Source organism: Pinus tabuliformis, chromosome X, assembly GCF_031772625.1.
Source record: "Pinus tabuliformis cultivar Carrire ecotype Pingquan chromosome X, CPIR1, whole genome shotgun sequence".
Taxonomy (NCBI): Eukaryota; Viridiplantae; Streptophyta; class Pinopsida; order Pinales; family Pinaceae; genus Pinus; species Pinus tabuliformis.
This window is the reverse complement of record NC_142308.1, coordinates 461,239,805-461,257,363: the sequence shown is the minus strand read 5'-3', so window position 1 is coordinate 461,257,363 and position 17,559 is coordinate 461,239,805. Positions and strand designations below refer to the sequence as shown.

Genomic DNA, 17,559 nt, shown 5'->3' with positions numbered 1-17,559 from the left:
AGCACTGCTCGGAATTGATTGAGCATTTGATATGAACGCAATCATCAATCTGAAGAATCACATTATGACCTTTAAGAAGAAAAAACTAAGGGTGATTGTGCCATTGGATCCAGCCGAAGGTGCACGATATATTGAACCAGTCCATGATTATGAGGAGGATGATGACATTGAGCAGATCTATACGCTAACTGTGCGAGATGAGGATTGGATCAACCCTACGGAAGATGGGCAAATTACGTGGGAGAAGGACAACTCTTGTAATTCAGATTCGGATGAAGATCTCGAGCACTAGTAGAGCCCATTGCATGAAGTATCCTTGCTACACTACAACAGGCTTACCAAATTGTTACAATGTATATCCACTGAGGTACACAATCTGTTGTATTATGATGGTTTAGAGGATGTCAAATTATTTTTGGATAAATTTGAAAGAGATGTACAGGAGGAACATCGGTTCTAAGCGATGGACATCATGCTGCAAGCTATTCCTTCCTGTTCATGGGGCACACATAAGAATAGTTTTGCCGATTGGAAGGAATATATAAGAATGATGAAGCTGAGGTTTGGGTACACTAATACCCACATTAGGGATAAATACACTAGGAAGGAGGATCCGTGTGAGAAATTAGCTTGTTAGAAAAGGGAATGAGGAGAAGAACCGTAGCTGAAGTGGGTTCATATCTTCTTCCATACTTTGGATACAATCCCTATGAACTGGTATCTAGAAACAAAGTTACGACATGGAACTGCAGAATGGGATGTTTTGAAAGAAAGTTTTTTGCTAACTTTTATATTTGAAGATGGGTTTGACTGTATAGATGAAGCACTGCAGGAGATTAAGGCTGCTATATTCAGAATGCCTGAAGAGCCAATTGAATGGGTACATCCAGATTGGGGTACACATCTGTGCCATGTGCTCGAATGCTACAATGTGAACGTGGAAGATGGCGAGGAAGATCCTAGGAACATCTGCATTATTGAGTCTGAAGTGCAATGCGAAGTTGATGGAGCTAAGGAAAAAATCCCTAATATATCAGAGCCCTTAAAGAACAAGTTGATTAATATTGGATCGGAAGCACAGCCGAAATTTGTGAACATATGAGACTATTGGGACGAAGATACAGTAGATAAGGCCGCAGAGCTATTGCGAGAGTATTAGGACTTGTTTCCCACCAAATTCTCTGACCTAAAAGGGATAGTACAGGATCTTAGACTCATGAAGATCACATTGAAGCCAGATGCAAAGCCAGTGAAACAACGCCCCTACCGATTAAATCCCAAGTGAACCTGTAGAAGAATTAGACTGGGTTAGTCCCATGGTTGTTCAAGAAAAGAAGACAGAGGGTGAAATTTGGATATGTGTAGACTTAAGGAAGTTGAATGATGCATGTGTCCATGATCCATTCCCTATGCCATTCCCATAAATCTTGACCACTTGTAGGAAGTGCCAGCCCCATAAATGAATCCTAATAGGTTTCCAATTTTTAAACACATTATCAAACTAGAAAATAAGTGGCAGACCTTGTAATTGAACCAAGAATGACATGATGTCTAGTTTATCTGGCCTATCATCAAAACACACTCTCCACTTTTTCTGGAAGAGATATTGCAAGGTTCGGTGACAATTAGTCTAGCGTAGTTTTGGGTGTGTTTTCTAGAAGTTGTAATACACAACATCCAACCTTGAGCAAGAATCATGTGGTGTGGAGAACACCCCAAAATAATGGAGAAATTTTTATCCATCCCTTTCTTGATTATATCCATAGTCATTCATTTGGTGGAAACACATCCAACAATGGCAACACCCTCCATCTTGTGGATGTCATGTAGCCTAATATCATCTCCCATAACTAAACTTGATTAATCTACTTTTCACTTGACATGTTTCTTATACTTTTGGATTGATTCTATGGGTGTGGGCATTGAGATGATGGTCTAAGTTATGTTGTCGTCGCTTGTCATTTCTTATGTTAGGTGATGTCTAATGAATCCTTCCAATAGTAGGTCAGAAGAGGGGTACATAGGTAGTGAGTCTATAGAGAATAGAGTGGGATTCCCAAGGAAGGGAGTTGAAGAGTGTGCTTCCCATGGAATGGAGTTAAAGCTTTCGCCTACATAATTGGCTTAATGGTGGAAGGTTGGTCTGGATCGTTCCCATCATGACGAGATCCAAAAGGGGAAATGAATATGTCCTCATTTATAAAGTATTGTATAGTCCCTATGTTCCGATGAAGTTCTCTGATATGATCCTTGGATCCTCTATCAGACTCTACTCATCCATTGATTCACTACAGTGTGTAAAGAGTAGTGACAAGTCAACATTGTACTTTTGTGACATCAGGCTCTGAATACCTATGAGTAAATCCTCACAATAGTCGACCTAATAATCTCCCATAGCTTAGTGCTAAGGTGCTAAATCGACAATTGTGAATTGTAACATGAATTGATTGAGAAAAGAGAAAGCAAACCCTACCTCAAACCCATGTCACATATAAAACCTTTGACCAGAGCTCGTGAAAACCCTATCCCTATCCAAACAAAACCTAATAATTAATTTATAACCCATATTCATAAATATTAATCACAACTAAATAGTTTTTCATAATTTTAAATAATTAAGATTGATTACATTACCTATTTTTCGAACATAGAAAGTTTCAAACATCATTTAATATTTCGAACATAGAAAGTTTCAAAAATCATTTAATATACTTACAACTAATAAAGATTCCTGTACTCGAACCTAAACCTCAACATATGCGGTCGTGTTAAACCGATTCGATTGACACGGGTGTGATGTTGTCGATATTTGACCCTAATGCTTATTAAATCTCTGCGGTAGGTTTTCCAAATTTGACACTTCTGAAAGTCACGTTTTTTTTAATGTAAATCCCGTGATATATGGAAAATCCCTCTTTGCTATGCCTTCCATTGGAGACTAACTTGTTGCCGTAGTTTTTATCCAATAAAGATAGTCGCTCCGCCATAGTTTTTTAAGCTGATAAAGATACACGCGCCGGCCCTAGAATCTGAACAGTGGAATAATATATAGCCACATCTTCTGCCACTTACATTTATGGGTTTTTTCCCTCTCGATCACTTTCTCCAGGCCTGTAATTCAACGATAACCTTCTTTATTATCGCCTCGTCTCACGCTTTAACTTCCTCGCTTATTGTTGAAATCTCAATTATTTTTCTGCGTATAATTTGACTTCCAAAAATTGGCCAACTCAAAACGAACATAGCCATGTGTGCTGCCACTTACATTTTTGAGTTTTCCTTCTCAATCCCTTTCTCCTGACCTGGAATTCAACCATGGCCTTCCGCATTATCGCCTGGAATTTAACTTCATCGTTTACTTTTGAAATCTCACAGAAGCAGATAAGTGGACCCTCTGAATTCTACACAGAAATGATTTCAGTAAAAGAATTTAAAGACGCAGCAAAGGAAAAAAGGTTGACAATTGACTCAGATTGCAAACCCAGACAATTCGTTACAGTTCCAAAGCCATTATAAAACTGTGTTATTGGGCCAAATTCCTAAGGTGTATTCGCTTTGAGCTCAGCATAATCCATTCTGTGCCTTTAAGCTTTGCTTTAGAAAATGAGGATCTCGGCACTTAATATGGCTTCTGCCGTTGCAATTGAAGCTTGCAGTATAATGCTTCTATGCTCTGCAATCGCTTACGGTGTCCATTTTGAAAAACATGAGTTAGCAACACAAGGGAATGACTGGCAGCCAGCCACTGCTACATGGTATGGCAGTCCAGATGGAGATGGAAGCGACGGTAAGGGAAATATTATGTCGTTTATTCTGGGGAATAGTTATAAAAATATGAACATGATGGTCAAAAAATTACAGTTCTACAATTGCTTTGTAACAGGTGGTGCATGCGGATATGGCAGCCTAGTGAAACAGCTACCTTTCGAATCGAAAATAGCTGCAGGAAGTCCAGCCCTATTCAAAGGAGGGACAGGATGTGGCGCATGCTATCAGGTCTAGTTACATCTTGATTTCATTATGTGATTAAGTAATTTGGTGCCTTCTTGTTGCGGAAGGGTATTCTTGTTTAGAATTGGAGATGTTAGGAATATTTTGAAATCATCACTATTTTTATTTGGATTGTAGGATGGTAGATTTTATGAATATTTCAGAATTTAAAGGTGATTTTCTTTCTCATTATATTTTGAGATATTTTCAAAGATATTTTCAAAAATCTGTAATTTATTATTAAATTAAAGCTTTTGTAATCTATAATAGTTGTTCGAAACAGGTCGACAAAGGTCTTTCCTCATATAATTTACCAGAAGTTCTTCTTACAATCTACAATCTATATAAATCTATATAAAGATATCATTTAGATGGTAGATTTATTCTAACAAATCTATAATATGTAATCACATAAGAATGCCGTTTATGGTGAATTTTAACAATATTTTGAAATCATAATGACATGTTGTGGAAGAACATTCTTATTGAGTTTGCGGATTTAAGAAATAGTAAAATCACACAAATAAGAGTTACACTGAAATCACACAAATAAGAGATTTATTTTAACTAATTATTCCAAGTTATTAAATATTTTTAGAATCAGTAATTTACTTAAATTCACAGATTTTAAAATATTCTCAAAATCCTCGATCAAAATAAATTAACAGATTGTTAACCTAACTGATCATATGTTATGTTTAAATAGGTGAAGTGCACTGAGAATGGCCTGTGTTCCCAAAACGCGGTGACTCTGGTAATTACGGACGAATGTCCTGGTGGAATCTGCTCAGGTTCTGGCAAAAAGCATTTCGATCTCAGCGGTACTGCCTTCACTGACATGGCTTCTCCTGGTGCATCGTCGAATCTGCTTAACACTGGAGTTGTCTCTGTTTTGTTTCGTCGGTAGTTATCTATTCCTGCACCTCAATCAAGTAAATCAGAGGATTTTTGCAGAGTTGGCGCCTTTATGATGTGCTTTTTTTCTCATTTTATTGAACGTGTCTTCTTATTTGATGTTATATTATAGCGTGCCATGCCAATATCCGGGCAAGAATATTGCATTCAACGTTAACGGAGGTGCCAGTGACTACTGGTTTGCTATCCTTATCGAATACGAAGACGGAGATGGCGATCTTCGAGCAGTGTATCTAAAGCAGGTGTGTTATTATACAGATAACGAGTTAAATTTTGGATATGGAGAATATGTGGTTGAATTTATATTGATTGTTTGACTTTTCTCCTGATTATGAGATTTCTATATATTCTCAGAATTTGGGATTGACACAGAGATAAAAAAAATTCTAATATATTCCCAGAATCCGAAATAAACGTAAAAATACCCAATTCATGTAAATCTCTATATCAATTCATGATTACAAGAAGAAGATTCGTGTTTACATTTTCATGTATGCAGGCAAACTCTAATACATGGCAAGGAATGGAAGAGACTTGGGGTGCAAATTGGTGTTTGAATAGCGGCCCTTTACAAGCTCCATTCTCTATTCGCTTGCAGTCTCTTTCAACTGGAAGAACACTCACTGCAAACAATGTTATTCCTCAGAATTGGCAACCCGGAGCTACTTACAGATCACTTGTCAATTATCACTAATCACCATCCGAGCTCCTGTGATGCGCCATACCATCCGTTGCATTTGTACAAGTGTTTTCATGCGAATAAAAATAAGTGTCGTAGGATATTCAGGTTTCTCTTTTCTTCAGAGCCGGAAGGCCGGGGGATCAGAAATTGCAGCTGGAGAAGTCTCACAGGTATACATAGAATTCTCGAAAATGGACGAGAAGACTTGTGGGGAATTAACAGTAGCCATGAGATGATGTAACAATGACATGATGGCTGAGATCGTATTTCTAATGTTAGCATGAAATTCAGATTTTTCTCAGCGTTGATGTAACCAAGAAGTCGCAGTTTTCTAAGTCTTCTATATTTCGGAGTTGATTTTTGGAGTTTTTTAAAATGGAATTGGGTGAGTCATGGTCGCATTAATTTGATTGTGTATTTTTACCGAATAATTTTTTTGAATGTATAAGAAAATTTAGTATTTTTAAACTTCATATATTTTGATTATCGAAAATTTGTGATTTCAACTATTTTTAAAAATTTCAATTAAATTAAAAAATATAATAAAAAGTATTTTTAAAATATAAAACAATTAAGTTGCAACAATTCTATTTGAAATTTGAAGCAATTTTTTTCAAATTTCAAATAAATTTAACAGTATTTGCCTTACATGTTGCAAAGGAAACTCATTAAATAGGAAATTGAGTAAATACGTAACATATGAAGATTTACACAATGGTTTAGTAGTTTAAGCTAATAATTATTATACAAAACTTCTCCAATGTCTCTCTCAACTCTGTGGATAAAAATGATGATTTGAAATTCACATATATTTTAGAGAAATAATTTCCAATCAGCATAATGAATAAAAATAGTAAACCTAAACGCAAAAATCTTGCAAATGAAAACCCATCTAAGTGACTCTCGAGATTTAGGTAATGCCAAAACCCCACGTGATGATGATAGTGATACACTATTGATCATTGCATAAGTATACTTATTTAAAATATACAACAATACAATAACTAATATTATTGTATAGCTAATATGTTTTTGTGTTTGTACAAGCATGATACATTTTAGTGATGTATAAATTTTAATCATTGGTATCGAGATAATGGCTTTGTTCTTGAGTATTAGTTCAAAAACATAAGCTTGCTTTGAAAAACATGTTTTTGGGGATTTGTACCTCGAAAGACATATGAAACACCCTTACTTTAATATTAGATCAAAGTCTTAATGGGATAATATCACTTTTTACTATAAGGAAAGGATTTCACAAAACAAATCCCTTTCTCAAGTTATACAGAAGAAAGTTGTTCGAGTTCTGAAATGAACACTACAGACCTTAAAAAAAATTGTCTAGATTAGGGGCAAGTAGATCAAGATTGGTGTAGGACCTGGATCCTATGCACTTGCACTTTTTGTATGGTTTGAGAAACATTTTTGATGGGTAGATGTTGGAGCTAATTTCCCCAATAAAAGTAGCACAAACTAAATTCTTTGAGTGACCATCTCACAGGAAAAAAAATAAGGGGGAAACAACAGTTCGTTTAGCTCAAGCCAATGGAAAAAGAAGATTTTTTAGAGAGTTATGTTGGATTCCACCCTAGCATATGGATTAAAAGGTGAGAAATTCAAAGCTCTGCATTATGTTGCATGGAAACAGAATCTAGAGCCTATAGGGAAACTTCTAGAAATGGAATATGTAAATGCCATTCTTAGACCAAGATCTGCTATTTTTACAACCCCCTTTGCTTATCTACGCCAGGAGATTGTGAGGCTCCAAGTCCCTACACACCTAAAACACTTGCATTGTAAGAAGTTAAAGAAGGTTGAGCACCGACATAACCTAATCTAGATGTTGTAAGCCAATAATATTGGCCTCTTCAAACACATCAAAAAAACCATATACTAGCTAAAATATTTTCCTTTGCAAAGAATTTTTTTACAAAATGGGTCATTTCCAAAACCACCAATACACACAATAGTTAATATATAGTATCTTGAATTTATTACAAGAGACTATAAATGTCCTAAATTTATCACAAACAGCTCTAAATAATGTCATATAAACATTAATTTGAAAAAAAAATTACTGTGCAAAGTGTGGGAAATATTTAAGATCCATAATAACGACCAAACATACATACATACGTTGTTTTCTTATGAAAACACATTTAAAAAAGCTTATAGTGACTAAAAATATTGGCCTCTGCAAAAATAGGTTCTTAGGAAATGGGGCATTTCCAAAACCACCAATGACGCAGTAATTAATATATACTATCATGAATGGATTAAATCCTTGAAAGGAATAAAAAAGGAAACGAGAAAACCATTAACCCACGTTCTAAGAGATAAACGGTACACAACACTAAATTGATTTTATAACAACGTCTTATCTATTTTGTATACGATCATTTCAAGATCACAAACATTATATATCACTCGTACTAAACGTGTGTCGTAAAACAAAAATGATGAAACAATATGTATTAATTTATATGAGATACACTTATACACAACACTCAATTAATGATCATGTCAATAGCAGTTAGTGTTGTCCAGAAAAGAAGAAACATATACAGTGCTTAGACAACTAGAGAACGAGCATTATATATCCACTGTATATCACAATAGAAACCAGAAACCATACATACACACAAAAACCATATATACTTTGTTTTTGTCTTCATATTTGGCATGATCGTATGGTTTTCCTTTCATTATATATCAACGAGACAAACAAGTTAGCCTTACAAACTGAAAGCTTTCATTATATGTCAACCAGACAAACAAGCTAGCCTTACAAACTGAACGGACCATCCAATGGGAAAAATAGATATGCATGTAGCTATGTTGATTAATAGTAATAAAACTCAAAGCCAACTACAAGTAAGCATGCATTCAGATGTCTACTACAAACACTACCAAAAAAAATCAAACACATGTGGGATCATGGTGAACAACCCTATAGCTTAAATGCAGAGTAGAATGTCCTAATGACAATTCAATATTAAAATGTCATGAGCATTGATCATAAATATCACAAAACTAAGAAAAATATTCTACATGATCACATAAATGATTAAACCACCATCAAAGTATGAAATGTTTCCTTTAAGAAAACGTTTAGCATAAATTACTCAGTATCAAATCCAAAGACAAGATCCAAAGACAAGATTGCATCACAAGTAACTACTAGACAATCGTAAAACAACATGAAGTGATCTTCAAATGCCTTTTAAACACATCTTTCTTATCACACCAATCTAGATCCATCTTAACTCTAGATTTATCAAGCACCGAGAGGGATCAAATCTCTCGAGGTGAAAACCTCTTTTTTGAGTGCAGAACTTGAGGAAAGGTTTGTATCTTGAGAGATTTGATCCTTCTTTGTACTTGATAGGTCCAGAGTCAAGATGGATCTAGGTTAGTTTCAGTCATGTGTGGCCAAAGAAAATCTAATGAACATATGATGAATTTTATCAATAATATGTAAATTCATCTAATATTAATATAATCATTTTAAATATGCTAAATGTGTCTCAAATTAATTTGGTCATTTTAATTTTAAATTTTCTTAGTTACCTTAGTTTGTTGAGATGACAAATATTGTTAATAATTTTAATGATGAAAACTGATGAAATAAAAATTTTGAATGTAAAGTGACAATATAGTAGTGTTGAATGATAGAAAATGTGAATAATAAGAATATAGTCAATTACAAATAGCCTTCATTGTGATTAATCTCAAACTATTTTCTTCTACTATTCTTATTGTCACCCTTGTTACTTTTGCCATCTTTTCATATCGATTGTCATCTTTTCATATCAATTTTATGAAAATGACATGTTAAAGCATAAATCATTTACATCTTTAGCTCAAGCTATTATGGTAAACACCATACCTTGTCTCTCTTTCTCTCCAATATTAATAGGTTGAATTACTATAACAAAAAAATCAATACACATTGTTAATAGTATTTTGTGTTTACACTGAAATCAATGCACAATGGTAATCCAATCACTTTAAAGTTAATGTACCATCATACATCCAATTACATCAAAACATAAATCAACATCTACACTGACATCAATGTATCTAATGCAAGCAATCAAATAAGATTAGAAAACAACATTTAAACTCAAATCCATGCATCTACTGCATGTAAGCAAATAGGATTATAAACCAACATCTATATTGAAGTCAATGCATCTAGTGCAAGTAAGAAAATAGGATTACAAACCAACATCTACACTAAAATCAATGCATCTTGTGCAAGCAATCAAATAGGATTATAAATCAACATCTACACTGAAAGCAATCAAATATGATTAGAAAGCAACATCTACATTGAAATCAATACATCTAGTGGAAGCAATCAAATAGGATTAGAAATCACCATCTACACTGAAATCAATGCCTTTAGTGCAAGAAATCAAATAGGATTAGAAATCATCTAAATTGAAATCAATGCCTCTAGTGCAAGCAATCAAATATTATTAGAAATCAACATCTACATTGAAATCAATGCATCTAGTGCAAGTAATAAAAAAGGATTAGAATCCCCATCTATAGTGAAATCATTGCATTTAGTGCAAGCAATCAAATAGGATTAGAAATCATCTACATTGAAATCAATGCATCTAGTGCAAGTAATCAAATATCATTACAACTAAACATCTACACTAAAATTAATGACTCTAGTGCAAGAAATCAAATAGGATTAGAAATCACAATCTACATTGAAATCAATGCATCTAGTGAAAGGAATATTCTCCTTGCTCTCCCCCCTCCATCTATATTTATATCTGATCCAAGTGGCTCCAAACACAGGCAGAAGTCCAAGAAGACTTAGAAATGGTTAAAATTAAAAGTGGTCAAATCACTCCCAAACCAACACTAGATCGAAGTGCTCGTCGTCCTGATTCCAACAATGCAAATGACACTCAAATCCGAGCTTGTATGATGGAGAACAAGCCAGTAAAAATTTTGGTCAAAGTTGGGCAGCGGGCCAGGTTTAAGTATCCTACAAATTCACTGTGAACCGGCATGAAACCTAGCTCCCAAAAATGGATGAAATTGTGGCCTCTTTCAATTGCCCAATATCCCTTAATTTCAAAGAATTTGAAAACAACTAATATTGTCGTAAAAAAACATAAAAAAATATATGAATAGGGGTGGTGGGCCACCACCGTTGCCACCACTGCCTTCCCTATTGGTTGGATATATAACAACATTTTTTAAATTAAAAATGGGCTGACAGGCCATGACCCCCACCGACCCTCCGCCCCAACCACCACGTACTATTAAATAACAAAATATTGCATTAGGGTGGGCGAGCCACCTTCGTTGGACTTGACCCACACCCTCACCAAACAAATACAATATACATTATGACCAATGAAGACATTGGTGGGAGTTGAACCCATGGCTGGCGGGTCCGCTGGCCCTGCTCACGCAGTAGCCCCACAATCAATGCCACCCAACACAAAAAACTCCACACTCAAATGGTCGCACCACATATGTATCACAAAACCACGCCAACAAACAAAACCGTTGTTTAAAATAACGCACCAAGAAACAAACCATGCGTCGAGTTTGGGAGGGGCAAGGTTTGATCCCTCGACCTCTCTGCCTCCATTTCCCCCTCTAACCACCATGCCATGGGTGGCGACTTTGTAAAGTCTACAACCCCACCACCATATAAACCTTCTTTTTCATTTGCACAAGGGAGGACGAGTAGATTTGAACGGAACGGAGAGGGAGAGAACACACAAAATGGAACGGATGTCAAAAAGAATGGTGGAACTGCGAGCCAGGCTAGATACAGAACCATGACGCAGTTCCAGGAGGAAAAATGATGGCATTTTTTTCGAGACAAAGTTTTTGCTAAGAATCTTAAAGATTCCATGAGGAGGTAAAAATTCATTTTATCAGAATGTAACCAAGTTTATAGTCATTTTTCTCAGATTCTCGCAGGGAACGCTATGGCGAGGTTGGATTCGCCTTTTGAGTAGTAGGTTTGTAGATTCCCAGCAGAGGAGAATCTTCAAGAATCTTGAGGGAATCTCCAGATTCCTTGGAGGCTGAAATTCACCAGAGTCAGAATGCAGCCAACTTCATACTCATTCTTCTCAAAATTTTGTAAGGAACCTAATGGCACAGACAGAATTTTGATCTGAGCATCAGATCTTCAGATGACCGGAGGAGGGAATCTTTGAGGAATTTAGGGGGAATCTAAAAGATTTTTGTAGCCCCAGATTTTCACTTTGTCAGAATTCAGAAATTTGACAGTGGATTTTACACTATTCAGTGCCCTGACTTTGATGGTGTAATTAGATTTTCCATTTGATCATTCCATTTTTCAGCCACTTTTCAAATTGGAGTGCAGGTGTCAGCATTCAATGTGCGAGCAGACATTTCCATGATATTCGATGCCATGAGATTTATGGTACAACCAGATCCAGCAGTTTATCATCCTCTTCTTCAGATAACTCCTTGAGGAGAGGTACAAGCAGTGTGATTGTGTACTTCTTTGTCTCTTTTCTTGAGATGCATTGTGCTGTATAGATCCCTGTTTAATGTTTGATGTGGGATCTTGTTTTGTTCTGATGTGAGATGTACTTATTGTCATGTTTTGATTGAGATCCCTTTGTCATCATGTCAACAGGATACTCATGTGTCGCCATGTATGTTTTAATTAAGATCCCTTTGATGCCATGTTGGCGGGATGCTCATTATTAATATATGTGAAATCATGTCATGCTGATAGGAGTTCCTTTTTGAATGAAAGTTCCTGCAGTGGAACATCTCTTGGAGCCACTCTTGCGTGAGGTCATATCCCTTGTATGATAGAGAAAACATATGCATCTACATCATCACTCTTTCTAGCACTTAATGCAGTGGCCTACACCATCTTGACACTGGGGCCTGGAGACGTAGTCCCTCCTAGACCAACTCTGTTATCAACATCTTGTGTTTTATGTTCTTGATTCTTGTCTTGTTACTTCTTCTTTACAACATGCACATATGTTCCTTTATGCTATTTTAAATGCAATTCTCACAACATCACGGAAGCAAAAGATCTTGGTTAAATCTGGGAGTTGAGTCAACTCAGATCAAGTTTGGTATCAGAGCAGTCTTTGCGTGGATGTGAATTGCGAGCATGAACAATGGAACGTGCAACAATGGAGGATGACAAAGCAATGTATGAGACCATGCTCAGAATTTCGCAAAAGGTGGAAATAATGTATGAAGCTCTACAAAAAGAGACAAAGGAAAAGCAATGAGTGCAACTTCAGTTGTGAGCCACGGAAGAGGCCCTAGAAAAACTAAAGCACAACAACCAGAGTCTTCAAGCAGATAACGTTGAATTGAAGATGCTTCTACAAGAAGAGAAAGAGGAGAAACAAAGTTTTCTACGAAAACTGCAAGCTAAGGACAAGGCCTTGGAAAAGTTGCAGCGTGACCCATGTGAGGTAAAAAGTAATTCTCCAAATTCATGTATGTTTCCTGATAATGATTTCACTATTTTTGAATACCATACCACAGGAATTGGCTCCAAAATACTGAAGAGAATGGGGTATGAAGGAAAAGGCTTGGGAATTAATGGCCAAGGCATTGTCAATCCCATCAAAGTAGAGGACTTACCCCATCAGGCAGGACTTGTGTATGTTAGGAAGGAAGTTTGGAAATGCACCAAGATAGATAGCGAACCACCAACAACAGATGATGGGAAGCCCTCATCAGTTCTTTCGAACTAGACCGTGAAGGTAAAAGATGTTGATTTCCCTTCAATTTCATCTTCACATAGTATGATTTATGTTGGAGATTTGAAGATCCCAATTACAGGGACAAACATGAGGCTCCTTACTAGGATGAGGTACAAGGAGCAAAAAGAACTTGATGTTAATAACCAAGGCATAACTCAACCATTGGAGGTTGTGTAGAGACCTTAATTTGCTTGCTTGGGATACATCGAAGGAGAATGCTCGAAGGTGTCAGATTCTTCTGAGACATCGTTGAAATTGTCGAGGAAAGACAATGATAGGAACACATCACCATCATCCCATGGCAATTCCCATTGCAGAGAAAGAGTTGAGGCAAGTTATCATTGCCATAAAGACACCAAATGCAGCAAGGAAAGGTATAACTAGTCTTGATATTTGAATGTTCATTTCAATTATAATCATGTTGTTAATGATGTACATAAATCAAGGCATCGAAAAACATGTACGTTTTGTGGATTACATAACAATACATTTGTTGAGTGCTGGAAAAGAATAGCAGCACACAAAAGGAGGAGACATGAAAGACCCTCTCAACAGCAGGTAGAGAAACTTGTTAAGTATATCTGGATGAAGAAGACGTGTTGTAGTCATTGCAACAGAAGTGGCCATCAAAGAGCCACTTGTTGGAGGCTCCATCCAGAGCAGCACCTTAAAGACAAAGTGTCGATGCATGAACTAGATGAAACAGTTGTTTGACCAAAAAATGCGCCACAAGGAGGTGGCCCATTCACCTTGATAAGTGAGAAATGGTTCTTCTAGGCATGACAAAATGTCATGGTCTTATTTTTTTCCAATCATGTGTTGCATTTTAAAATTTAAAAGTGATGATGTGTTTTCCTTCACTTGTTAAAAAACAATGATGTCTGGTCTTCTTTTGTGTTTCATTTTATGCTCTGAAAGTGATGTTGTGTTTCCATCACTTTTCAAAACAAAAAGAGTGTTTGGCCTTATTTTTGTAAATCATGTGTTGCAGAGATGATGTGTTTTCCATCACTTGTTGAAGCAACAATGATATGTTGGCCTTGTTTCTGTAGTTGGGGTATTTTTTCCATTTTGATGTAAACTTGACCACCGAGTATGTGTTATAAACTCGTGGCAAGTATGGGATGCTTGGGTCATTAATTGGTCATGTAAGTCAAGCATGAAATTTTCAAAACAATGTACTACAGGTTTATAGAGGTCGCAGGTGTCGTCTCATCGCTTATGGCTCTGAAGGACAAAGGTGAAGGAGAAGGAATGTTGACATATCAAATACTTGTAAGTGTAGACAAGGTACAAAGAAGTTGTAGATTACTTTTCATGCTTTTGGAGGACCAAAAGCTCCTTAGTGGGGAGGATTGATCCTGGTGGATGTAGGCACAAGAAGAAGTCCAAGAGGACTCATAAATGGTCAAAATTTAAAGTGGTCAGATCGCTCCCAAACCAGCACCAGATCGAAGTGCTTGTCGTCTTGATTCCAACAGTGCGAACCACAATCAAATCCAAGCTCGTATGAGGGAGAACAAGCCAGTCAAAGCTTTAGTCAAAGTTGGGCAGTGGGTCAGGTTTAAGTGTCCTACAAATTCACCGTCAACCGACATGAAATCTAGCTCCCAAAAATGGGCGAAATTGTGGCCTCTTTAAATTTCCCAATATCCCTTAATTTTGAAGAATTTGAAAACAACTAATATTGTGGTAAAAAAACAAAAAAAGTATATGAATAAGGGTGGGGGGCCGCCACCCTTGCCACCCCTACCTTCCCTTTTGATTGCATATATGACAACAATTTTTAAATTAAAAATAGGCTGACAGGCCATGACCCCCGCCCCCCCTCCTCCCCCAACCACCACGTAACATTAAATAACAAAATATTGCATTGGGGTGGGTGGGCCACCTCTGGTGGGCCCAGTGCACACTCCCACCAAACAAATACAATATATGTTATGACCAAGGAAGAGACCGGTGGGAGTTGAACACTTAATGCAGCAGCCTACACGATCTTGAAAATGGGGCCCTGAGACGTAGTCCCTCCCGGACGAACTCTGTTATCAATGTCTTGTGTTTTATGTTGTTGATAATTGTCATGTTCCTTCTTCTTTACAGCATTCACATATGTTCCTTTATGCTATTTTAAATGAAATTCTCACAACATCACGGAAGTAAAAGATCTTGGTTAATTCCGGGAGTTGAGTCAACTCGGATCAATATCTCCCTCCATCTCTCCTTCTTTGTCTCTCTATCTCAACCCCCCAAACACACACGCTCTCTCACTCCATATCTATCTATATCTTTGTCCCTCCCTCCCTCTCTCCATATCTCTCTTATTCCCTCTCTTCACTTTCCATTTATATTGCTATCTCCCTTTGTCTCTCTACCACCCCCAAAACATACACTCTTTCTTCAATCTCTCTCTCTCTCTCTCTTCCCCTTATCTCCCTCTCCCTCGCTTCTATCTCTCTTCCCTCCTGTTGTCCTCTCTCTCCATATTCCTTATCACTCCATATCTCTCTATCCACCTTTCTCTCTCTATTTCTGTCTTCTTACCTCCCTCTCTCTCACCCGTCAACTCCATTTCTCTTTCCCTCCCTCGCTCCACACTCTCACGTCATCTCTCTCCCTTTCTCTTTGACCTCTCTCTCTCTCTCTTTGCTAGGACAGGGTCCCCTGGGGTAAATTGTGTAATCAATTTTATTAATTATGTAAATTCTTTGCATTTTAAGGAATGGAGCGCGAAAGTCATAGGAGTCAAAAGGGACTTTATTCACTTAGTTTGTTAGAAGATAGGATGTTTTGGGTCCCACCCATGGTTTGCGAACCATGGTATTGTAATGGAAAGAGCTATATAAATAAGTTTTAGTGAGTCATAGGAGGAGATGAAAAGAATTGAAGATCATTGTAGGGGAAAGTAGTCTAAGGTAGGAAAGTATGTTTCATGTACTTAGGCGAAGGGGAAGGCTCCTGTAGCTAGGTGTGCGGAGACTGTGGTAAGTTTGCAAGCTAAGTGCATGGGCCCATGCAGCTATGTGCACAGGAAAGAAGAGTCTGTAATAGAAAGATTATATCAATAAAGACTATTTTTGAAGCTATAATTGTGTATCTTTATCGTTATCTTTACTTATGCAATTTATGTGTATCTACTCTATTTTTCTGCAATTATCTAAAGAAACACTTAATTGGTGCGTGAAATTAGTAGATCAGATAAGTTACATGATTTTATGAATGTTTTAAATGTTCCACGAAGGATTATGCAATTTTTCTGTAAGTTACTGTGATTTTTGTATTTTAAGGATTAGGGTTCACGGAGGTCAGGATAAATCCCTAGAAGTGATAGAAACCCATCACACACACCTCTAGATGAAGAAATCTGGTTCTGTCATCCCCCAATACTTCTTCAGGTGAGACTGTAGCCTGCGTTACACAGGTTGTTGCTAAAAGGGCCAATAGTTTAGGGTTTTTTTGGTTGGTGCAACTAACTCTGAACCTGGTCCATGACCCATCAAGATAACAAATGGTTCCATTGTCGGGACTGGGATCTATCTGAGGAATGTGTGATGTTGAATAAATGGTTCCCAACTAAGAAATAAATCGAGAAGTGGATAGATTAGAAGTTTCACGAATTTGTAGCTCAAGAAAAGGAATCCACGTCTGTCGAAGGAAGATTGGTTGAATAGATATATGTATACAGATGAGCACGAAATTTTCTTTTGTTCTTTTCCATGTGAATTACACCAGTGGTTGTCAAAATTGGTAGATAGCCAAGGCACATGGAAGTTGGACAACCCTATTGTGTGGACTCCAGAATTGGTAAGGCATTTGGAAGCTTCAGACAATAAGATCGTGAGGGTTGTCGATTACTGGATTGATAGAATTTTGGGTGGTTTTCATTACTGAAATCGCGATTGATACATATGTAAGCTATAGCGAAGCTGAGAGATGATTCTTTAAGGGACCTAGAGGTAAGTATATGAAATCCCAAAAGACTTGGATTAAAATGCTATTGTGTGAGAAAAGGGTTATGCCATTAAATTAATGTTTAGAAGAGATCTGATGGGAGCTACGCGAAGTGGAAAAACATTTAGAAGAAATCTAGATTCAAGTGCTGAGTACAGTCCTCTATTGGGAGTGTCTGATAGTGATGAAGAAAGTAGTGTTCTGAGGATGCCTCTAGGTGCGCTACAGGAAGTAAGACAGGGTATCACGGGGATACCAAATCCATCC

General features: G+C 37.0%; 1 protein-coding gene across 1 annotated transcript; it reads left to right on the top strand.

Annotated features, from left to right (window-relative positions):
• Positions 1-3,566: 3,566 nt before the first annotated feature.
• Positions 3,567-6,009, top strand: LOC149140613 (expansin-B16-like). Its single transcript, XM_089447697.1, has 5 exons — positions 3,567-3,787; positions 3,884-3,996; positions 4,697-4,893; positions 5,018-5,147; positions 5,405-6,009. The coding sequence occupies exons 1-5, from the start codon at positions 3,604-3,606 to the stop codon at positions 5,597-5,599; spliced, it is 819 nt and encodes a 272-aa protein (XP_089303823.1). The 5' UTR covers positions 3,567-3,603; the 3' UTR covers positions 5,600-6,009.
• The last annotated feature ends 11,550 nt before the right edge of the window (positions 6,010-17,559 follow it).

Coding starts and splice junctions, on each gene's coding strand:
- LOC149140613 (XM_089447697.1), top strand. CDS start 3,604: ATGAGGATCTCGGCACTTAATATGGCTTCTGCCGTTGCAATTGAAGCT. Junction 3,788..3,883: donor AGATGGAGATGGAAGCGACG/GTAAGGGAAATA, acceptor GCTTTGTAACAG/GTGGTGCATGCGGATATGGC. Junction 5,148..5,404: donor GAGCAGTGTATCTAAAGCAG/GTGTGTTATTAT, acceptor TCATGTATGCAG/GCAAACTCTAATACATGGCA.